This window comes from Microtus oregoni, unplaced genomic scaffold (assembly GCF_018167655.1).
Source record: "Microtus oregoni isolate MIOR12 unplaced genomic scaffold, Mior012 000127F_ref0000509, whole genome shotgun sequence".
NCBI classification, from domain to species: Eukaryota; Metazoa; Chordata; class Mammalia; order Rodentia; family Cricetidae; genus Microtus; species Microtus oregoni.
This window is the reverse complement of record NW_024544770.1, coordinates 993,288-1,016,911: the sequence shown is the minus strand read 5'-3', so window position 1 is coordinate 1,016,911 and position 23,624 is coordinate 993,288. Positions and strand designations below refer to the sequence as shown.

Here is a 23,624-nt window from a genome sequence, read left to right as displayed (position 1 = left end):
CTTATGGAGTCGGCGATGGTGGAGAAAATATGTTCACATAAGGTTTTCGCTTCATTCATTCCTATCTCTTTCTGCCCCTCTCTGTCTCAGAGTCTCCAATATTCAACAGCAGCTGGCTCAGTTGGCTAACGAGTCATGGCCGGGCATGGCTGAGGCTGACAGGGACCGGCTGCAGCTCATCAAAGAAAAGGAGGCCCTGCTGCAGGAGCTGCAGCTCATTATTCAGCAGCGGAGGTCGGCAGAAGATGTGGCCCGACTGGAAGAAGAAAGGAGGCGCCTGGAGGAGGAGATCCAACGTGCTAGGGCCACATCTGCACAGGGTGCCAGGGAAAGGTATGTGGCTTTCCAGGATTTGGGGGGCAGAGGATAACACTTGTAGAAATGAACCAAGTAGAAACACTAAACGGATGGCTTGTATATGATTTGAGGATGTTCTTAATTGATAACAGGTTGAACAGTCCTTGTGTAAAATGCTTGACCCCAGAAATGTTTCCAATTTTGGTATATTTTATTTAATTTAAAAACTTTTATTTTTATTTATTTTGTATATGTGTGTATATGAATGAATGTGTGTGCCACAGTACCAGTGTAAAGATCCAGGACAACTGGCTGCAGTTGGTTCTTCTGTAATGTGGGTCCTGGGATTGAACCCAGGTCACCAAGTTTGGCAGCAGATGCCTTTTTACCTGGTGAACTAGCTCACTGGCCCTAGAGGATTTTAGTTTTATTTTATTATTTTTGCATGGTAAGCTAACTATTTAATCATCAAGCTACAGCCGTAGAATCCCTTCTCTCCTCTCTTCATTCTTCTTTCTTTTCTTCTTTTCTCTCTTCATTCATTTCCTCCTTCCTTCCCTTCCTTCGTTTCTTTTTTCTTTCATTGCTTGAGACAAGGTCTTATGTACCCATGTTGGCCTACAACTTGCTGTGTAGATAAGGTTAGCATTGCATTACTGATCCTTTTGCCTCTACCACCTAGGTCCTGGGATCTTGGGCATATGTCTCCTCTTGGGGCTGGAGGTTTGGTTTTGTTCTTTATATTTAATGTTTCAGTATTTTTGCAGATGCACTTCTATGAATTTCTAATATGAAAATCTAAAATCCTAAATGCTTCAAAATCCTAAATCTACATCATACTTAGGTGACAAAATAGCCTGAGATTGTACATTCAGATTTGGTACTCCCAGATAAGAGATGTTCCGTTTATTCTGAGAACAGTGACTTCTGGTATGTTTCCTTAGAGAATATGTGAGAAGTAGAATCATGTGCCTTCTGTGCTATGAGAGGTACCAGATGCTTTCCAAGGTTCCTGATGCCAACTCAAAACTGGGACATGAAAACCAGGTGTAATGGTTCACACCTGTAATCCCAGCACTTAGAGGTGGGATAATGTCTTTAGTTTGAGACCTGCTTGGGGTACATAGTGAGTTTCAGAGTTTGATAGTGCACTACAGATTGACTTCTTTTCTCCAGAAAAAGAGAAACAAATATAAAGAAATAGTGGAGGACAGCAATAGAGAAGGAAGAAGAACAAGCACCATTTATACTGTTCCCCTTCTGGTGCAGGTGCTTGGGGCTTCTGCCTGTGTTTGCAGAGCAATACCTCTACAGGATAGGAGGCAACTGCAGTATATCAAGGGGGCACAGGTGGTGTTCCAGCTCTAGAACAGGGAACCTCTGTTGCCTGGGGTGGGGGAAAATTGCTCCCTGTAGCATTGTGGGTGTCTCCCTATTGCTTTTATCTCCAACTTTGATTTCTAGCCAGGGAAGCCAGCTCTTTCTTTTGCAGTAGGAAGTCGGCAGCCTTTTGTGAGTCCATTTCTGAATGTGCCCCTCTTCAGTTACTCTTGAGACTCTTTTAAGCACAAGACACGTGAAACTTGTGTCTTTGTATTCTCAGACGCCAAGTTGTTCAGCCTTTCATCATGTGCCACGTCTCCTGGTTTCCATTTGCTGCCTGCGATTGTGGAGTGTGATGAAGTCTGGGTCTGCTTTCCACATTTAACAGCTGTCAGTGGTTTATCTGTGGCTATCTGCCGAGCTTTGGGGACCCCCACTCTTTGTTAATACACTGGCTTGCTCCAATTAAGTATATTGACCTGACCCTAAATTGTATCTTCCAAAGCATTGTCTACATAGTCAAAGAGTTTAAGTAATCAGAATTAATTGACCTGTGCAGATACATTTAGTGATGGTTTCATTGTGGCTTCCTTTTTATTTTATTTTTTGTCTGTTTGTTTTGAGATGGGGTCTCTCTCTCTCTCTCTCTCTCTCTCATATATATATATATATATATATATATATATATATTCCTTATATATATTCCCTATATACACCAGGATGATCTCAAAATCATAGAGATCCACCTATCCACCTGCCTCTGAATGCTGAGTTTAAAGGCATGCACTGCTATGCCCACATTCACTGTGACTTCTGACTGTTCTTCATATTGCCTAACAACCTGGATATTTGGATGCTCGTTGTTAATCTTTAGGTGGCCTAAATGAGTGGTGGTTTGGAGGTACTTGGAGCTCAGAGCTCATGGCAACATTGGAAGGAAGAGATAGGGTTTGGAGAGTTCAGCTTAGCCTAGTAATGAGTAGAATGAATTTTAATTTGCCTGAGATGACAGCCTACCCTACCATCTTACTCCAAACCTAGAACTGAGTCTGAATCTCAAACGGCACAATGCTACTGATTTTATTTTTCTTTTGTACTCTTGGGCTTCTGTGTTTTCTTAGATAAACATTAGCTTCTCTTCAAGCTTGGTATTTTCTTTTATATATTCTGGATAGGAGTGCCTAGAGTTCTTGTTGGTCTCAGTTCAGCAGGGTGGATTTGAACTACAAATAGAGCCTGCCTCCTCAGAACCTCTACCTGCACACCCTTGACTATGACTTTCCTTCCCATGTGAAGTTCAATACTTGCCAGTGCTGTGGGCACAGGGTACACATCTACAGAACTCTCTGGGAACAAAGTTAACTCTAATGATTGGGACCAAGAGATCAGACAACAAAGCTGGACTAGTTTTCTTCTAGCTTGTGGTCTCCTGTGGGGCCAACTTGGGTTGTCAGTTCTGCATCAAGCGCCATCAATATGAGCAGACTATATACAAGTGAATTTCCTAATCTGCTACAAAATGACCTTGGTTAAAGGAGAACATACATGTGTGATAAGTGTCTCTCTCCTTTGCACTTTGTATCAGCTGCTGAGTATGAGATGAGCGCAAATGCCCCAAAGGGTTCCTGCAGCTGTTAACAGGTTCTGCCAAGTGGATGCTGGACACATTTCTTAGTGTCACTTCCCACCAATTTAAGTGTGAGATCACATGGTAAGAGCTTTCTCATAGCACAATCTGTATGTTTAGACCCTAAGCGGAGGCAGAACAAATAGCTTCTTGTGGCCAAGTTGGGGTACCTAAATGACCAGGACCCTATCTTTGCCTGTCTCAACTCCAAGGTCATTCATGAAGAGTTACAGTTAGAAAGTTCAGTGAGGGAACATATTGAAGCTCTCTTTCTTCTACTTTTTCTCTATTTTCTGGAAAAGAAACTACAGATGAAAGTTCGGTGCCTTTTCCATTGCTACATGTTAGGTAGGAATTTAAGCATGACCCCAAATTTGGGAAATATTTTGTGATGAAAACATGCCTTCTCCCTTTTTTGTCATATATTAACAACTGAATAGGAATACCAGGAAGTAGAAACACTGGGGTCTGGTAAATTGCCCTGCTTTTTGGTTCAGGCTGATGACCAAGCTTTGAACTTACATAACCCAGTCAAGTTACTTTCATTCCATGAGTGTTTCCTCATCTGTTAAATGGGATAGAATCAAATGACCGACAGGAAATGAGGTGTGACATAATTCCAAGTGTTAAAGCATTGTTCTTCTTTATGCACTAATTAAAAACTTCTAAATATCGTGTTAAAATAGTTAACACAAGAGGGCATTCTGTTGCTAAAGTTTTCTTTGAAAAAATAATAAGACATTTCCTTAAAATTATAGGTAAGTAGAATCTTAAAACTATTACATTAAAAAGAGTATATTGTAGCTTTTCTCAAGTTGTTGGATCCAGACTCTACATCCATTGTTAAAACTACTAAGGACTCCCAAAGAGCTCATACTGGTTTTTTACCTGTCAGTAATTAATGATTTAGAAATTAGTTTGACATTATTATTTGATAAAAAATCCTTATTAGAAATAAAAATTTTATGGCTGATAATGTTTTTGAAGTAAAGAAAAGAGACAATAGTACTTTAACATTTTTGTAATAAACTTCTTAAGCATCTGGTTTTCTAGAAGGCAGCTGCTAGAACATTTGGCCTGTATGTGTGGTGAACACATGAAGATCTTTTATGCTCACAGACATATAGTGAAGAAGGGATATTTTAGGACCTCTGACAGGCTGTCAGGGATTCCCCTAGGATCTATGGACCATGCTTTGAAGTCATTGGATTTAATGTATGTTATTCAGCTTTAAAATGTATAGTGTAATGAATGACTCCAGTTATGAAAATGTTTGAATTGGTATAAAATGTTATAGGACATGTTTCACTATAATATCAATGGAACTTTGCATGTTTTTTGCCTAACGGGGACTAGGATGAAGGAGATGAATTTTCTGTAAGGAATCCCATCAAATTAATGCATGCTGTGTTCTTGAGCCAAGCTTGTAAAGTCCCATTATTCTGTCTATTCTTCTAGCCATTTACCCTGTCATCTTTCACTCACCTTAACCACCATTCACACACTCACTCACCTGTCCATCCACCTGCTCTCCCACTTGTCCACTCACCTGTTCACAAGTTCATGTCTTCATCCATCCATAGACTAACTTATTTTCCCTTTCATCCACTTGCTCTAACCATGTATATATCAAGTATCTACAGTATTTTAGCCCAATGTAGAGTTTTAGGAATGTATTTTTCCAAGTAAGACAAAATGTTTTATTATGTTGTCATTTATACTGTATGCCTTTAGAATTCACTCAATCCTTCCAACCTGAATTATTTATGGGGCATTTATAATTGAATTTCTCCTGCATCAGTTCCTCTCCCTTTTACCTTACTCCTCTCTTTCCCTTCCTCCCTGCTCTCCTTTGCCTCTACCTCTTCTTCTCCATATGGTGATGAGGATGGAATCCAGGTCCATAAGCGTGCTGGGCAAATGTATCATTGAACTACTTTCCTATCAGACCACCAAATAACTATTTTTATGTCTATAGGATTCTACTTCAAGAAAAAAGAAATTGTCTGCTTATGCAGCTGGAAGAAGCTACACGTTTAACATCATATCTCCAATCCCAGTTAAAGAGGTAAGCTACTTTTGAAGGGAAATGAATGCCTAATAATTATATTATTATATTATAGAGACATGTATTATATTACAGTGGCATGTGCATGAACTTCATAGTTTCTTTTAGCTTTGCTTTTCTGCTGGTAGTAATTGGAACCTGAAGAGGGATTTAACAGAGTAGAAAAGTAGGTATTTTTTTGTACATAACTTGCTAACATACAACTCAGATAAAATGAGGAGAACCAAATTTGGTTTCAGAGAACCAAATTTGGTTTCAGTATAAGTAAGTCTGACCATAGTATGTTTGCACATGCCTATAATTCTATCATGTGGAAGGCTGAGGCAGGATGATATAGAGTTCAATTATGAATTCAAGTGTGTTAAAGGACTGTATAATTTACTTAGCAACTTCAAAAGCATTCATCTATGCATGTTTTTGTTGTGGGGCTTTTTGTAAATGAATGCATAATGGCATCTCCCCTTGTCAAGCCCTTACTGTATTATGAAGCAGCATGTGAAGGACTTTGTATAAATGACATTATCAGTTACTCCTCCAACTCAGGAAGGAGTCTACTATTGTGTATTGAGTTTCATTCAAAAGAGATAAGAAACAAACTCCACTCAGTTTCTCTCAAGCTTAGAACTGCATTCCTGTTGTTCTGTTCTTCCCTGAGGCTACAGCCCAGGTACCATGTGGTGGGTAGTGGAAACAGCATGTGTTTTTCTGAGACCATGGCTCTTTCATTTCAGCCTATCTGCCAGCACCCTGACTGTGTCCTCTGGGAGCAGCCGTGGGTCCCTGGCCTCCAGCAGGGGTTCTCTGGCCTCCAGTCGTGGCTCCCTCAGCTCCATCAGCTTCACGGACATCTACGGCCTCCCGCAGTATGAGAAGGCTGATGCTGAGTGTGGCCAGCTTCTGCGCTTTGATCTGATCCCCTTTGATTCCCTGGGACGTGATGTCCCCTTCACAGACCCACAGAGTCACTTGGGCTTCCACAAGCAGAGGAGGTCCTTGGATACACCACAGTCTCTGGCCTCACTGTCCTCTCGCTCCTCCTTGTCCTCCCTGTCACCCCCCAGCTCTCCCTTAGATACACCTTTCCTCCCAGCTTCGAGAGACTCCCCTCTGGCACAGATGACTGACAACTTTGAGGTGCCAGGCCTGGGAACACTGGACAGACTGCGGTCACAGGCCTCTACTCTAGGAGATGAAGATTTGCAGGGAACTGCGACACTTCAGCCACATGCAGTCCCTGTGGATGGGGAAGGACCCCGTGAGCGGGGACCTCAACTTGTGGCTCCCACTAGTGGAAGTAAGTGGTGATGACTTTCGAGTTGCTGGTGAGCTATTATTATTTTACTATATTGATAGGGCTAAAAAAGAGCCCAGATCTTCATTAATCTTTCCTGTCTGTGTCAGGAAAGATTGAGCTTGATGCAGTTGTAGTCAGCTCATTTATGGAATTTACTTAATTGTTTTTACTTAAAAGTAAAAGTAACTTTAAGATCTACATAGTCTTATTCATAGGCATTCATATTCAAAGACAAATAACCTCAGTGCACACAGCAGGGCATGTGTTAAGATGGAACTTTCTGTGTATGCTCTCCTCAGACCAGCATGTAAATTTGCATCTGATTGCATTCTAGTAGAAATATCTACTTTCTTCTGTCACTTTGACTTTTCTTTTGCCACATGCCCTTGTTTCTAAGTTTATTTCTATCAAATGTGGAATTCTGATTGTGCCATTTCAGAAACCATTCCAGTTAGCACTCAATCATTTCTCTGTTGTTCTCCAGATGGAGGACCACCAGACTATATAGTAGGACTCTTTATCTACTCAGTTGTGTTAGTTCAACTCCTTATGGATACGGCAATGCTATTTGAGAAACTATTGACAATTGTAACGTAACCCCAAGAACAAGGTTTCCTGTACCTGAGATTCAGTCCATATAGTCAACTTTCATTTACACAGCAAAAATATTCCAGACATTCAATTTAGGCTAGAAATAGATAATTTAATAGCATGGTGGGTCGTTCTTCCCTGCCCTAAGGGAAATTTGGCAAAGTCTGGGGAAACACTAGTCCTCCCAACTGAGCCGAGGGCTTACTTTTGGTACCTAGTGGATTGAGGCTAGGGAGGTTACTAAACTTCCTATAATACATAGTACAGCCCCTACAACAACAAAAATGATTTAGCCCAAGATGTCAGTAGTGTGGAGGCTGAGAATCCTGAGACATTTTCTATTGGCTGTCTATCCAACATAAATAAGGTCACAAGTAAAACTGGAATACAGAAGTAACGTAGTAGAAACAGCTTCAAACAAGCAGTCTGCAGGCCAAGTTTCTGTTCCCTGTCATCTTGACTTCTAGTTCTGTGACCTTCCTTGAATTGTCCCACATTTCTTGCCCTTAAACAAGGTGATCTTTATGGTTTCTTCCATTTGCCACAGTTTTGTTATCTAAGAGATAGATGAACTGATAGATTGATAGAAATATCCATTGATCTTTACCTTATATAGCAGTCTGCTAGCATTTACATGTTTATCTGGATATCATTATGTTATGGGTTGCCTTTTGGCCTTTGAGTTCTCTATTATTTTGGTACCTTATCCTACATTTGCAAACATACTTGTATGCTCATTCAGGTAACCTTTATTCCTTTCGTTCTTCTTTACAATTAAAGGGTCATCACTCCATACTTATTCCTTTCAACAGAAATGAAATTATGATAGAATTCTACATATGCCTCGATTAAACTCATCTTTCTTCTACTCTTCCCCCTTCTAAGTTCTCTTTAAAGGCTGAATTTCAAGAATATTTGGTTGTGAAGAAAGTCTGCATGAGGGCTCTCTGGGTCAGGGAAAAGACGGGTTTGGAAGGGGAAGAGTTGAATTAATTCCTGAGCTGAATTAATCTTTTTTTTAAATTTATTTATTTATTAAAGATTTCTGTCTCTTCCCCACCGCCGTATCCCATTTCCCTCCCTCTCCCCCAATCAAGTCCCCCTCCCTCGTCAGCCCAAAGAGCAATCAGGGTTTTAGTTTTTTGTTCCAACAATTTAGACTGGGAGGGTTTTGCTTCATCTACATTTAGAGACTGCCACCTGGTGGTAGATTCTTGGATGACACTGTCATTAACTTGTGTCCTTAGGAATTTGAAATAATTGACAGAATCAGTTCCTGGGTCCTGCTAGATGCTCGCAGGATCCAGAGCAGGTAAACTGATGTCAAGCCTCAACACATGGAAACTCCTTGCCTTCCTGTGTGATTTGGCAACTCTGCATTCTAGAGTTGTCATAGCATTCAAGCATGCTTATCAGAATTCCCTCATTCTATCATCTGGTGATGCTTAGGGTAATGCATTTCCCTTCAATTTTCAGCCTTGCTCTGTAAAATCTAAGTTTGGCTTCAGGCAAGTTTTAGTAAGATAAAATTTTACTAAGATAAAAATCTAAATTGCCCAAGCTAGAAGGCAGTGATTTCCCCTTATGCCTTAAGGCAGTCAGATGGGCAGGTGGCACAACAGAAGAGTAGGCTGTAATTTGGAACATTTTTTACATTTTTGCTACAGTTTGTCTTTCCTGGATTTTTAAAGTTAAATGCATCCTGATTTTGAAATACTTTCCTGTTTTTACCTACTGGTTAGAATATGCTAGCAATGTCCACAAAATTCTTTTAAGTTTGCTCAGTTTATTTTATTATTATTTTATTATACGTGCCCTGTTTAAAATTATTAGCTGGAATCTTATAGTTTTCACTCTGATTTTTTTATCTCTTCTCATGCTGCTCCACAGAAACGTTTACTGTAAGTGGCCTTGGTATTTCTCCATGTCCCTCTTTGTTGCTCAGGCTGCGGGCACTACTTTTGCAGGAACATCATGCTTAGGATGGCTGGGGGTGGTAGCTTATTGACTGTCATTATCATTATTATTTCACTGTTATTATTCATAATAATCATGTAAGAACTTTTCTAAAAGATTTCAATATTTATTTCCTACATGTATTTTTTTTCTCCAGAATTTAATAGCATTCATTATTTAAATATGCCAGTGGGCAGCTTTGGCTATGATGTGATTTTCAGTTTTTCCCCTTTCTATGAAGCAGTGTTTATTATGTTCCTTGGTGTTAGTGTCTGTCTATCTTTAATGAGGAAAGAGCAGCGTGGTTCTTGTATGTTTGTTTTGTTTTTGTTTTCAAATGAGTGGGTAGAAGACTTCTTTCTAGTCCCTGTTTCATTGGTGCTGTTTTTTCTGTTTCCCAAGTCTGTCTTGAAATCCTAGAGTTGTGAGAATGTAGTGTGGAAGTTGCTGTGTCTTTTTTCACTCAGGGAACCCAGTGAAGTTACTCTCTGTTGCTCTGTGAGTTCAGTGACTTTGAGCATTCAGTCTCCATCCTCTCTGAACGGACTGTTATTGTAATGAGGAGAGAACTATTTTGCTTAGCGTTGTACTATGGGGTAGGACTATGAAAGTGAGAGGATTGTTACCTAGTGCTGTTTCTTTGAAGGGATTTCAAGGTGGATGGAGGAAGCATCCCTGGGGGTGTCAGAGGAGTGAGTGGAAATAGGTATTGGCTTTACTTACAGAGATCTGCTGTGCAGAGTCTCAGATACCAGAGGGTTCCACATGCACACAGGGCTGGGATCATTTCATGGGACTGGAATGAAGACAAGACCAGGACTTCAGAGTTCTGGTTACAATTTTAGAGAGTTTTATGCCTTCAGCTACTTCAAGATAGAGCCTGCTTCTGTCCTTGACTGATCATAGTAGAAGCAGCTTACTCTCATGGTTGGTATTCCAAACACATGGAAGGCCAGTTTTTGTTGCCAGTTATCTGTTTAATGTGTTTCGGTTAGTTGGTGTGCTAATAATTTGGTTAAAAAGAGCTGGGTTGTCCCTGGACTCATTCTTTCCTGCAGTTCAGAGTGTCATTTTCAGTTTATGAAACGTGGTTAGCCAATGAAAAGCAAAGAGACAACTGAGAGACCCATATTATTAGCAAGTGGCAGCATAGCAGTTCTTAACTTGGGACATCATATGTATTCTGTATTTTAACAAAGTATGTCCCCTGTAAAATATAGGCTTCTACATATATAACCACATGTAACATAAAAAAGGTTGAGTGTGTTTGTATCTTTGTTTTTAAGAGAAACCCACTTAAGTGAAAGAAAAGGGTAAAATAGGTAAGAAAATGTCAGTGATTATATTTGGCTCTTAAAAGTAGATATGAAAGATAAAAATCAAATACTCAGGAATGGTAGCATTCTGACTTAGGAAAGCTCTTCCAGAAGCAAGTGTGGCCCAGGGTGGCTCGGAAGGCTGCTACCGTGAGATCAACAGAGATACGTCGGTCCCTGTGCAAGTCACAGGTCTCCAAGACAGTGTTTTCAAAGGATCAATTGGTGTCTTTGTTTAGAAAAATCATTGAATTCTGTTAGGATATATTTAGATAAGTTTTAAAAGGTGATCATAAAAGCAATATCAAATAGGTTTATTTTGTAAAATATGAAGAACACCAAAGAGCATAAAGAAGGAAAGTGAAAAATAACAACACATTGTAACTGCTGTTCTTGTGAGTCTTTGTTCTTTTTAGAAATATTGTTACTTTTTAATCAATCAGCACATAATATATTATATGCCATTATATTTGAACAAAGTGTGTTTTGTGATTCTCTTTCTCCACATCTCCTCCAAACCTCTGCTACCTCTATCCCCTCCTTTTAGCCTTTCCCTCCAAGACTCTTTTAGGGAATTCCCATTTCTGTCACTTTACATCCTATGTGATCATCATCAAAGGGAAAATACAAGATGGAAGAGTCCACATGTATTTCTAGACAATTAAGAAACTTCTTAAAGAAGATGCCAGTGCCAGCTGTAATGGTATATACTATAATCCCAGCATGCAGGAGAATAAAAAATATCTCAAGTTTAAAAAGCCAGGATTTCATAGTGAGTCTCTGCCTTAAAAATAAAGCAGGAAGTCTGTTGCTTTGGTTTTGAATATTACAATCATGCACAGTGTCTATCTGCATGCACATGCCATGGCTTGTCTCTGGAGCACTTACTGACTTTTCAGCACTCTACCGTAGATGTTCTTCTGGCCTCCTATACTGTCTATCACCTCCTGACCCAGGTGTGTCCCTTGTTTGCAGCAGTGACTCTCCGGGAAGATAGTGCCAAGAGGTTGGAGAGGAGAGCACGCCGTGTTTCTGCATGCCTGTCAGATTACTCTCTTGCCAGTGACAGTGGGGTGTTTGAACCTTTAACTAAAAGGTTAGGAGATGACCACCTTGTTTCCTCATCTTTAAGTACACTTGCCAGAGCATTACTGGTATGCACACAAAGGATCTATATGGAACTTTGTTTACAGCACAGTGTACATGTTTCTGCCTCCTTTAGTCTTTGGGAGGTTGGGGAAATGCCTCTGGAGGCTGGTTCTTATTGTGTTGTTCTTGAATGGGTTTTTTTCCCCTGGTCCTGGCCAGTAAAGCTGAAAAAGACCAAGTATATACATTACATGCAAGGGACCGTTATTCCTAGCAATGAAGTAAGTTCCTCCCTTTCTTCCTCCTTTAGTTCTTCAGCAATAGGGAGCCCCCTATGGTGGAAACAAAACAAAACAAAACAAAAATACAAGTACGAAACAAGACACCTGTTGTTGCAGGTCATACCTATAATTTCAGCATTATAGAGGCTGAGATAGGAAAAATTGCCACAATTTTGAGGCAACCTTGAGCTAGTGAGTTCTGGGCCAACCTGGCTCATGATAGCAAGACCCTGTCTAAAAACAGAGAGGTAAGCTGGAGAGATGGCTCAGTGGTTAAGGGCAATTGACACTCTTATGGAGGATCTGAATTCAGTTCCCAGTACCTACATAGCAGCTCACAACCATCTATTATTTCATTTCCAGGGTTCCAATGCCTTCTTCTGGCCTTCATGGCCCTTATATATCCATAGTGCATATATTTATGCTCAGGAAAAATACTTAATACATAAAAATAAAAACAATTCCTTTTCTTAAACTAAGGGAGAAAGAAAGAAGTTTGTGGGCAGGTATCCGTGAGATAACACGTGATGGACCCTGGAGTACCAGCCATGCCCTTTGAGCCACTTAATGAGTCACAGTTTGATAAAGCTTTTCTTAGTAAAGGACACCCTGAGCATGAGAGAAAGTATACATATCTATAATGCTCAGTCCTTTTGGAATAAACCTGATGAATTTACCATTCTGTTCAGAAATGAAGATACTGAAGAGACTGCTTTGGGAGACACAAATGGAAACAATGAGCCTCAAATCTATGTGGGATATCTGTGAGTATAGAAGCCAACTTCAAGATGCCTTGTGGTACAGGGCCCACTTTTGTGGTCTTCAGTCACCTTTGATATTCCCAGTCACCTTTTAGCCTTAAAGATGCCCTGTAAATGGAAACCTGCTTCATCGTGGTTCTCATTTCTATGGCCAGGTGAAGGGGGGTGGAGGGACCCCATGACCCAAATGTTGCTTCCCCATTCTTGTTAGGTCAAGTCTTACTTTAGTCTCAGATGAGTTGACTAGGGTAGAATGAAGGAGGGACAGAGAAAAGCGGCTGCATTACTCTTTCATCGCTGATACTACAACTGAGGACTGTTAACTTAAGACTTAGAAGTCAGAAAGGTGGGATGCTCAAAGTTTCATCAAACTCAAGATCTTGGAGGTATATTTTCCACATTTATGCTAGAAGTTGGCAGTGTGTTTCTAGAAGTACAGATATCAGGGTCCTTCCCTTATCCCCAGAATAGGTCATCCAGTGGTCTGTAACAATGGCCCTAATTTACAGTTTCAGTAAAAGCAGGTGCCATGATTTTTATGCTGGCAGAGAAGGATGTTCAGGTTTCTGTAGTTTTGGATTGTCCATTCTTGTTATTGTGTTCCAGGTTTTAGTGCTAAAACTGTTGACATTTAGAATTGGGCCATTCTTTGCTATGGTTTCCCATCTTGTACACTGTAGGGTATTCAATTATGTCCTTGACATCCATCCACTTGACACTCCCTTTGCACTTTTGATAATAATAAATGCTTCCAGATATCACCAATGTCCCTTGGGGATAGGATAGGGTAAAGTGTCCTTCAGTCTGTGGCCACTGTTGCAGTTGAATCACAGGGTCATTTCCTCCATGGGGAATTTGTAGCCCATGAACATGAGCTTTATTTTCTAGGCATGACAGTACAAATGAATATCTCCTTGTGCATGTGCTGCAACTGAGGAACCTTGCTGGGCCGGTGATGAAGGAAGACTGCAAAATGTAAGTTCCTGGTATTGGAGACCTGGAGGCTGTGTATTGCTAGTGATGACCTTCCTCCGGCATTCCTCTGCATTGAAATAACTCTTTGCCTATTCTGCTTGGCAGACTGGGGAGAGGAAAGCAGTTTGGGAGCCTGAATTTCAGTAAAACAGTTGGAAACATCTGTGTAAAGTACAAAGGAATATATATTTATATATGTGCGTAGTTAATTAGTTGAGGCATTTGGTGTGGTCTTGCTGCCACTGGTAATGTTGAAGATTACCATGTTCTCAAAGGGCGGAGTGGTGAAGGTGCAAACCCATTCCACTCTGTGATCCCATGATTTGTATCAAGAGGCCTGAGACAAGATTTGGGGAACCCTTGGCTAAGGACAGTAACAAGAAATGGGAATTAGGACCATTTGGCAGTCTGCTGGTGACCTTGGTCTCAGTGTGGAATTTCTGGTTCTCTGTGCTCTCTGTCCCTAGGTGGGCACTTGTGGAGGGTCTCACTAAGGTGGGGGCTGCCAATAATGGGCCAATCAAACCTAAGGTACTCATCCCCATCCATTCCTTATGAACTAGCATTGTAAACGTGAGGATCCACATTGGGATTCAGTTGACTTGGTGATACACACAGCAGTGGTCACATATACTTCAGCCCTCTTAACTATGTGCCAAGTTCCAGGCTGTGGGTAGAAAGCACATGAAACAGGCTTTATGTCTGAATTCTAGAACTGTGAAGAAAGAGCAGAAGAGCTCCTGCTGAAGCCAAGTGTCCAGCAGAATCTCACAGCCCCCAGTCTTATCTTGGCCAGTCAGGCATTTTCCATCTAATCTACAGAGATGTATTAGCTCCATTGGACATGGATGTTGGGAACCACACCACTGTTGTCATACCAACAAGTGTGCATATTAGTCCATACTGCCTACCAACATGTTTCCTCCCCTCTGTTCCCAGCCACATCCGCGTCTACTTGCCCCCACTCGACTCTGGCACTCCCAACACTTACTGTTCCAAGTCTCTGGAATTCCAAGCTCCACTGGTGTTTAATGAAGTGTTCAGAATCCCTGTGCATTCCAGCATGTTGACACTGAAATCACTGCAGCTATACGTGTGTTCAGTGAATCCTCAGCTACAGGAAGAATTGCTGGTATGTGTAGCAGCAACGCTTCTGCTAGCTTTTATGGTGCTCTTCTTCCCCTCTTTTCCTTTCCCTTTTTCTCTTCGTCTTCTTTTCTTTCTCCCTCCATTGCTTCTTTGTTCCTAATTTCATCTGTCATTTGTTTTTATTCTTTCTCATTTATGTTTTGTATATATATTGTATGGGGGTGAGACAAGTAGGAGTGAGGACGTGCATGATCCAGTGCATATGTGGGGGTCAGAGGAACATTTTCATTCTCCTTTTACTGTGTGGGTTCTGGCAGTCAAATTTTCTATATTAAGGGACCGCAGTTATGAAATAACATCGTAAAAGACTGGTTCTGAATTTTATTTTTAACACCCATGCAGGGCATTGCTCAGATAAACTTGGCCGACTGTGACAATTCAAGCGACATGCAGCTGCGCTGGTATCCTGTACAGGTCTTTGCCAGCCCTGAGCCTCCTAGGCCAAAAGAACCTGTGCGAGTTCTGGAGAGTACCACACAGAACACCACGCAGGCAAGCTCCGGAAAGACGGTACATGGCCCTGGCTCAAGGAGCCAATTATGACTGTTTTCTTGACTTTGAGACTGGCTTTGCTCCAGGTACTCATTTCTAAGAAGTTTCCTTATAGATTAAAAGTCAGCATGTGTTATCATTGAAGGAATTTCAAGGGAAGGAATCAGATGGGAACATGGTCATACACAAGGCCACTTTCTGAAAACAAATTTTTAATGCAAACATGTTTATGATTTGTACTAATTTGTAGACATAGAGCTGTAGGCACAGGGTGAACAGTGTGTTGCTATGAATGGTGGGGTTTGTTCTCCTGTGTGGCCAAGAGGTTATCTGGTTCTCTGAAGCATCCTTTCCTTCTTCAGGATGCAGTGACAGTGCTGCTGGCCAGAACCACAGCACAACTACGAGCTGTGGAGAAAGAGCTTGCAGAGGAGCGTGTAAAGCTAGAATATACTGAGGAGGAGATTCTGGAGATGGAGCGCAAGGAAGAGCAGGGAGAGGCTGTATCTGAGAGGTGAGTGAATACTCCCCTGCCATTCTAAGGTCACAGTAAGAGGCAGAACTCTCTCTGTGCAGTACCTTAGGGAGGTGAAATGAAGTTCTTGCAGACAGGTTAGTCTTCCCAGTGCCAGTCAACATGGCTCTCAGGGGAGTGTTTATAAATGCATGTTGTATTTCTCCTCTTTGCCTCTCTAGAATGTTCTGGGTGATGCTACCATACCATTGCTCAGGAGCCAGATTCTGGTGGGTAATTTCCTGGTGATCTGAATTGGAGAAATACCCAGAGCTCTGTGCCCAGTCCTCTTCCTTTAATTCCAGGATTTCTTTTCAGGACTCCCCTCTGCTGAGACTAATGATAACAAAGTTCCTCCCCCTTTTGGTTTTTGGAAATGGGTTTTAGTATTTAGCCCAAGGTGGCTTTGGAGTTCTCTTGCCAAAGCATTCTGAGTGCTAGGCTTATAGGCATATGCCACTATCCCTGACTCAAAGTTCTTTAAGCTTTTTGTTCTATGTTTCATTTCTTTTACAATACTGAGAATTAAACCTGAGGCTTTGTACATTCTGGGAAGGTATTATACCACTGAGCTACACTTCCATTGTTGTCATAACCCACCTTATAGAGATTTCATTTATCTGCAATTTGCAGTGTGCAATTCACTAATTTGATGTATAACTTCAGTATGCCATGTTTTTTTTTAACCAAACTCAGCTATGAAGAAAAATGTCATAAAATGAAAATACCATCCACCACCTCCATTATCAGTCATCCCCATTCCTCCTTCCCTCTGACCCTGTTCTAACAAAAATTCATTTTGCCTCTGTGAACTTTCCTCTTCTGGACACACTCCTCGTGGAAGCATATTATTACATAACCAGGCAGCTTCTCTTTCTGTTACTGCTTGAAGTGGCCCGTTAGTGAGTCCTCGACTGTAAAGGCCTGTGAGAAATGGATGAATAGTTCAGGTGAATGAGCACCTCTGCTGAAGTGGGTTGACTGATCCTCTATGGAGCCATTTCCGTGTTAAATTCCTTCCACAGATTTCCATGAAGAATGTTGTCTTTGTGAAGTTCAGTTTCTTTACCTGACTTTTCGTGAATTTAGTTTAGATAGAAATGTGCTTTTGGAGCATCTGGCAAAAGAATAGAGTATTCTGTTAATGGCTAGACAGCACATTTGAGGGCATTTTCTGCTAGAGATTTTGGTACCTTAAGTGACTCCAATTGGGTGATAGAGAAATATAAGTACTGTCTTCCTTAGAAACCAGAAATAGTCCTACTGTATGAGAACAGCAGCGGTCTTTAATCACTGAACAGAAACAGGTTTTCTTTGCTCTTTTTGCTGCTCTGCTCTTCAGACATCTATGAAAGGCATCAGCTCTGATGAACTTTTCATGGGCTATTGCAATGTTTACCTTTAGGAGTTGGCAGGCTGACTCAGTTGATAGTGGCTGTAGCAACTGCACCCAGACCAGCCCCAACTACCCAGACTCCTGTTACACTGGTGTGGACTCCATCCATGGGCATGTGTTTACTGGCCAAGTAGATTCTTACAACCCTGAGAAACTCCAACTCCTGCCTCTAAAGGTAAGTAGAAAGTGTCAAAAGGACCTTTGAATGTATGTACAGTACCTGGCCAGTCCTAGAAGGAGAGGGGAGGTATGTCCCAATACTTATTATGGAAAGTGTGAGGGACAGAGTAGAAGAGAGGCGAGTGCACTTGTAGGAAGCTAGATTGGCATACTTACATGTAGGAGTAGAACATGTGCTCACTAATAGCAATGGAAATGTGTGGCATTTGAAGGTAATAGCTAAGCAAGGGCTCTGTATTACTAAATGCTGAACAATAGCATTGCCTAAGATCTGTAAGAACGTGGGCACAGAAGGTCTTACATAAATGTTCATCACCCATATATTACAAGGAAAAGAGAGCTGTAATATAAAAGGGAGCTTTTTACACCATTCTGTGGTGATCCCTTCTCATCTTCAGGGACAAATATGTTTTGAGCAATTGACATTGTATCTATACCTCATTTAAATGCTATTACCCTAACTATTCAGATAAATATACTGAACGTGCTACCACCAAGGTGCCTGAAACAGCAGTATGAACCCTCCCCTTGGGTGAAGCAGATTAGAACAGGTGTTTTAGACCAGGCTTCCAGGAATTGCTGCTCTTCTACTGCTTATAACCTGGAGAAGTAGCCACCAAATGAGTGGCTGTAGAGGCGTGTTGATGTTTTCCCCTTTCTTTATTTACATTTATGTTTTGGAAAGGATTAGGTTGTGAGATGGTGTAATTTCTATGGAAAATAGCCTGGCATTTCTTCAGCACATTCTGGTAGTTCGTTTTCTCATTCCACCGCTTGCAGGATAAGGCAGCAAGATTGCCATGTGTTCAAGGTCAACATGTAGTATGCAGTGAGTTTCATACCAGTCTTGGCTACATAGATTCTGTCTCCAAAAATAGAAAAACAGAGTTGAATAGGAGTAAGGAGTGAGAAACCGAACTACTATACTTTCTTACAATGCCACTTCTGCATGGTAGTTTTAAAAAGGCAGGTAGACTAGCAAGAGGAAACTTCGGAGAGGAGGTTGTTCACACTAAATGTATCATTTGTACTATGGGAGTAACAAAAAGACTACTACCTAGGTTGACAAAGAGACCACCACAGAAGACCTTTTGCTAGAGGAACCAGTGAGTGTTCACAAGGAAAGGCTTAGCCGCCGTGCCCGAGGATCTCCCTTCGTCCGCAGCAGCACCATTGTGCGCTCACAGACCTTCTCACCAGGAGCAAGAAGCCAGTATGTTTGCAGGGTGAGTTGAAATTCATCTACCCTGTCTGCAATATTTTCTTCTTCATTCTCTTTGTCAAGTTCTCATTTTTACTATTTATGCTAAAAGACATGCATATTCTCACAAGACATACCAATGAATAAATAAACACCATATATGATTGGAGATAAAGTTGAGTGCTAGGAACTCAGCTTGCCACCTGGCCCTGAGCCTGTTGATTTTTGGGTTTCCTCTGAATTCTACCTCCCACAGATTTTCACTATTCTATGTGTTCCATCTCATGGAGGCAAGGTAAATGTTGTGACATCAACCTCAAAAACAGCAAGTCAGAATGGGGACAGTCTTGAGTTGGATAGAGATCTGTAGGTTGTACTAGCATGTTCCTTAGAAGTTCTGAAGCATGGTTGAGTGGCTGAGCAGCAAGGTACCAGAATTTGAAGCCTGTAGGCTCTAAGGAGTGCATTCCAATTCGTTATACTTTCAGGAATGGTGGATATACGCAGTCATATCACATTGGAAGGCTTTACTAAATACTGACACCCAGGTCCTACTCCTAGACACTTGTCACTGACACAGGTGGGATATAAGAATTAGAACTTTTGAAATTCTGATGTGTACATGGATTGAGAACCCACAGGTAGGTGGTCCAAGCTACTGTAGTCATTGAAAGGAGTACAGTGAGTTTGAGCTGATTAGGCAGGACCAGGATGACAATAACACCATTGATCTGGACAGTGAAAGGGTTTTTAAGAGAAAATGGTCATGATGCTCATATAGGTCATTGGACATACTCTTCTAAATACCATCCTTATAGTCTATTTGTAGCCTCTGCTCTGGCAGAAACACCAGGAAGCAGATTCAGGTGCTTTTTGACAATTGGGTGGTAGTCGGGCAGTTTGCTGCTTAGAGGAAGAATGACAGCTGCTTGATTGAGCTCTGTTCCCTGCATTAAAAAAAAAAAGACTGCATTTATTGCTGATGGTGTTAGAAGCCTTGCTGTTTATATGCATGTTGGTATGACCACAGGGCAAGTAAGCTTCTCTACCACTGCATTTCCTGAATATCTGCTGTAAACTGGTACAGAAAATAAAACTGGGAAGGCAAGACTTGGGCACTCACATAGACAGGCATTGATCCATCACTACATGAAATCCGTAGGGTCTCCCATAAAGAAGTATTCTTTATTTTCCTCTTTGAAACCACACCTTTCCCTTGACTCACACAGCAGGGCTTGGTGAATGTTGGCTTGCCCTTCTACCAGGAATGAGTCTCTTTTTCCAGAAAGCCATTTTACTAAAACCAGAAATAAATAGCAAATGTGAATGATTGCTAAACAATGAAACATACTGAAGACAATACCTGCTTTATAAGCATCTTACCTAATATCAAATTGTAGTTGGTATGGATAACACAGAAGTATGGTTGATCTGATCAGTGTAGAAAGTCAATGTGGTTAAGTTGACAAGCATGAAAAAAGACCAGGTTGGCAGTTTTGTTTGCTTCGTTTCGGTTTCGGTTGTGGTTTTGTCTTTGTTTTCCCTTAACTCTTCTCTAGGTCAAGAGTTTTAAATGCCTGGGAGAAGTTAAAAAAAAAAAAAGAATCCCATTTGGGATACACAGTGAATGAATATAAAATGTCTCATAACTTGTTTCTGAATATCATTTTTTTGGTGCAGCTTTATCGTAGTGACAGTGACAGTTCAACACTGCCCAGGAAGTCCCACTTTGTTCGAAATACTTTGGAAAGGCGAACCCTTCGCTACAAACAGGTGTGTGCTACAGAAACTAATATGGAGTCTATATTCACTCTGTTTTATTTGTATAATCCTCTTTATAAATGTATTATTTTAGCAAATGGTTAAAGCCACATTAATTAAATGACAATTTTTTTATTTCTTTGTAACTTCTTTATAAAATGTAATAGTGGCATAATGCTATTAACATTTCTTGATTCTATATCACTTGTGGTCATTATTTTCTTAGTTGTAGTAAATGAATAATCATTTCTACATGATGTTATTTTTCATTTTTGACAGAAAATTATATAAAGGGTTGGCAAATTTGGGCTTCTTTTTCTGATTTCTTTTTACTTTCAATTATGTGTATATGTGTGGGAGTATGTCACGGGTGGGAATATGTGTGTAAGTGAGTGCACATGCTGTGGAATCCTGGAAAGGGGGCCTGATGCCCTGGAGACTGAGTTATAGGCAGTTGTAAGCCACCTGGCATGGGTACTGGGAACCCAATTCAGGTTCTTTACAAGAGCAGTACATGGTGCTCAACATTTAGCATCTCTTCAACCTCTAGATCTGAGTTTCTCAGCATACAGCATGCTTCTACAAAGAACTGTCCTATAGCTTTCATTGCTTTTACTTGCCAAGGTTTTTTCTTCTCTTTCTACCATGCCAGCTTTAAAAGTTATAGTTTGTAAGGTATTAGGTAAGTCCCTGTCTTTTCTGGGCAAGCATCCTTTGGAATAAATATTTTAAAAATCCAAGATTCCCATGTGATGTTGGTATACAGATTAGTTTCAGACTGAGAAATCTAAGAAAGCGTGTGATTGGGCTGCAGAAGTTGTGTCTGAACAGCAGCAGCATGAACATTGTGAACTGAGTCATTCTTTGTTACTGTCCTATGCTCTCTTGTTGAGTATCATCCTTGACCTTGACCCTTTGGATGCCAGAAACACCAGACTTTCCTGCTTTTATGTATTTAGTATTTCCCCTCTGTCTTAAACATTACTTAATTTTTAAGGTCGCTTTTGTGTGTTGCCAGTTGTACTTTTCAGATATAAGTCAAAAATGAAATCTAAAAACCAAAGAAAATGCACATTTTGCTGCTTTGGACATACATTTTGAAATGGCATTTCTAAGTTTGTTCATTTTTTTTATCCTGTCAGCTCCATATATAAGGGTCTGTTGCTGTATATATTTACAAATACAGTTGTAGGCCATTATTAAAGAAAAAGGTTTGTTGTTCCTAATATTAATATTGAAGTAGAGATTTAATCTTGCCAGAATATTTTTGTTGTTGTTGTTTGTTTGTTTGTTTTGTTTTGTTTTGTTTTTTGAGACAAGGTTTCTTTGTAGCTTTGGAACCTGTCCAGGAACTAGTTCTTGTAGAACAGACTGGCAGTAAACTCACAGAGATACACCTGCCTCTGCCTCCCTAGTGCTAGGATTAAAGGTGTGTACCACCACTGCCTGGCTCCAGAATCTAGTTTTTTTTTAAATGTGGATTTGGGATAGGTTGTGCTTAAAGAAATTCTTGCATCATAGTCATCTCCTGTTAATTGTGGAAGAACCTTCCAGAAAGTGATGCCTGCACCAGCCTTATGCCGTGTGCAAGCTCAATGGTGCCCCCTGCCTGCTTTCCACAGCCCTGCAGGTCATCTCTGGCAGAGCTTATGGCCCGTACCTCCCTGGACCTGGAGCTGGACCTCCAGGCCTCCAGGACTCGGCAGCGGCAGCTGAATGAGGAGATTGGAACCCTCCGGGATCTGAGGCAGCGTCTGGAAGATGCCCAGCTGCGGGGCCAGACTGACCTCCCACACTGGGTGCTCCGAGATGAGCGGTTCCGTAGCCTACTGAAGGAAGCAGAAAGACAGGTAAGAGGACCAAGGGCCTGCTCTAGACTCCTTTTAGAACTCCCCAGCTGTTTTTATCCATGATTGCCTACCTGAGCTCTAGTTGTGAGTGTTCCTATAATGATGTAGTAATTGAAAAGATCCTGGGACTTGTTTTATGACATTCTCCCCTACTATGAACATTTATGGTGGTACCAGTGGACACCTAGAGGTTCTCTCAGGTGAGTGTAGGGCCCCTAGGTCCTCCCTGCCTTGTGTGAAGAATGTCCTGGGGCCACATTCTGGCAGGCCTGGCTTCAGCCACTGCAACCACCTACAGGCATTTCTGTGAAGATTTCCTCTGGTTACAGAAAGGGATGGCTTTTCTTCAGGGTCTTTGTGGCTGGTGTTGCATCTTCTGGACTCCAAGCATAGAAGTGAAGGCATTCATTATTGGGTGTGTGGGGAGGATTTCTAGATAGGGTTTTTCTGTGTAATAGACAAGGCTGGCCTCAAACTCAGAGATTCACCTGACTCTGCCTCCTGGGTGCTGGGATCCAAGGCCTGTGCCACCACTGCCTGGCCATTCCTTTTTTTTTTCTAGGTAGCAGTAGAAAGTCTTGGTCATTAAATGTTTCTGTTGCAGACAAGACAGACCAAACTTGACTACCATCAAGAACAAGTAGCTGAGAAGATGCTGAAGAAGGCTTCCAAAGAGATCTACCAGCTGAGAGGGCAGAACCATAAGGAGCCTATCCAAGTGCAGACCTTTAGGTAGGGGGGAAGTGGACCCTGTGCCCAATATTACAGCTCACTGCTTTCCTATCACCATGGCACATCACATAGGTTAATACAAAAGGCACAGTCATCAGGTATCTACTGTAAGCAGCATGTCCTGCCACTAATAACAGTTTGGTGTTTTCTTCTAATTTTTATATTTTATACTTTTTTATGTCACCTGTAATCATAATGTGGAAGTCTGTTGTTTAAAAATTAAAATATCCCAGGATGCTACATACTCTGTTAACTTATTTGAACATAATGTTTTATCTATAATTCACCCAGTTGTTCTATTTTATTAACCAGATGCTGCTTTCTGAACATTTGCTACTGTAGGTAACTAATTTGCATACATACACACATCCTTGTCACCTTTCCTTTTTAATTAACTAAAACAAAATCTACAAACTGCAAAAATGTATGTCATATAATTTAGTGATCAAGACTTGTTGTCACAGGATCAAGCTTTTGTCAACATGTACTTTTCCACATTAGAATCACTATTGTCTTGGATTTTAATTGCATAGATTGGGTTTACCTGTAAAAGCAAGTAAAGTTTTCATGGAAGAATTAATTGCACCATTATATCTGTATTCTTTGTGGCTGTAAAAAGTTATAGTGAAATTCAAAAAGTATAAAATGAACACATTTAAAACAAACAAGTTAATAGCATTTGCTGCATCAATAATGCCATGCTGCTACTACTCCCTCCATTTGGTTTCTAAACACTGTCATCATCCCCAAAGAAAAGTGCTTCATACCCTC

The 23,624-nt window shown here is 40.9% G+C and overlaps 1 protein-coding gene across 2 annotated transcripts in view; it reads left to right on the top strand.

Moving 5' to 3' along the window:
- The window catches only part of LOC121444478 (protein WWC3-like), a 109,497-nt gene that overhangs the window by 82,714 nt on the left and 3,159 nt on the right, over window positions 1-23,624 (top strand). The window contains exons 9-22 of one of the 2 annotated variants that reach the window (XM_041646287.1): window positions 91-333; window positions 5,226-5,315; window positions 6,047-6,609; window positions 11,451-11,568; window positions 12,532-12,606; window positions 13,492-13,578; window positions 14,518-14,710; window positions 15,070-15,237; window positions 15,582-15,733; window positions 17,139-17,304; window positions 18,371-18,535; window positions 20,191-20,283; window positions 21,894-22,121; window positions 22,726-22,853. In XM_041646287.1, the coding sequence (XP_041502221.1) occupies window positions 91-333; window positions 5,226-5,315; window positions 6,047-6,609; window positions 11,451-11,568; window positions 12,532-12,606; window positions 13,492-13,578; window positions 14,518-14,710; window positions 15,070-15,237; window positions 15,582-15,733; window positions 17,139-17,304; window positions 18,371-18,535; window positions 20,191-20,283; window positions 21,894-22,121; window positions 22,726-22,853 (2,469 nt within the window). Of the gene's footprint in view, window positions 1-90; window positions 334-5,225; window positions 5,316-6,046; window positions 6,610-11,447; window positions 11,569-12,531; window positions 12,607-13,491; window positions 13,579-14,517; window positions 14,711-15,069; window positions 15,238-15,581; window positions 15,734-17,138; window positions 17,305-18,370; window positions 18,536-20,190; window positions 20,284-21,893; window positions 22,122-22,725; window positions 22,854-23,624 lie in introns of both variants that reach the window. The other variant, XM_041646286.1, reaches the window with a different exon arrangement.